Below are 308 nucleotides of genomic sequence, written 5' to 3' on the forward strand. Positions count from 1 at the left end.
TTCCCACACTGATTACATTCATAGGGTTTCTCTCCAGTATGAGTCCTCTGATGTTGAGTAAGGCATGAACTCTGTCTGAAGGATTTCCCACATTGATTGCATTCATAGGGCTTTTCTCCAGTATGCGTTCTCTGATGTACAACAAGAACATAACTCTGGCTGAAGGATTTCCCACACTGATTACATTCATAGGGTTTTTCTCCAGTATGAGTTCTCTGATGCATAACAAGGTGAGAGCTGCGGTTGAAAGATTTTCCACACTCGTTACATTCATAGGGTTTCTCTCCAGTGTGAGTTCTTTGATGTGC

At 42.2% G+C, this 308-nt stretch overlaps 1 protein-coding gene across 1 annotated transcript in view; it reads right to left on the minus strand.

Annotated features, from left to right (window-relative positions):
* ZNF180 (zinc finger protein 180) overlaps positions 1-308 on the minus strand; it is a 128,377-nt gene that overhangs the window by 89,373 nt on the left and 38,696 nt on the right. The window contains exon 6 of the mRNA XM_012653232.1: positions 10-308. This exon is cut by the window's right edge and continues 1 nt beyond it. Within this exon, the coding sequence (XP_012508686.1) occupies positions 10-308 (299 nt within the window). The remainder of the gene's footprint in view (positions 1-9) is intronic.

This window comes from Propithecus coquereli, unplaced genomic scaffold (assembly GCF_000956105.1).
Source record: "Propithecus coquereli isolate 6110/MARCELLA unplaced genomic scaffold, Pcoq_1.0 Scaffold42, whole genome shotgun sequence".
Classification (NCBI taxonomy): Eukaryota; Metazoa; Chordata; class Mammalia; order Primates; family Indriidae; genus Propithecus; species Propithecus coquereli.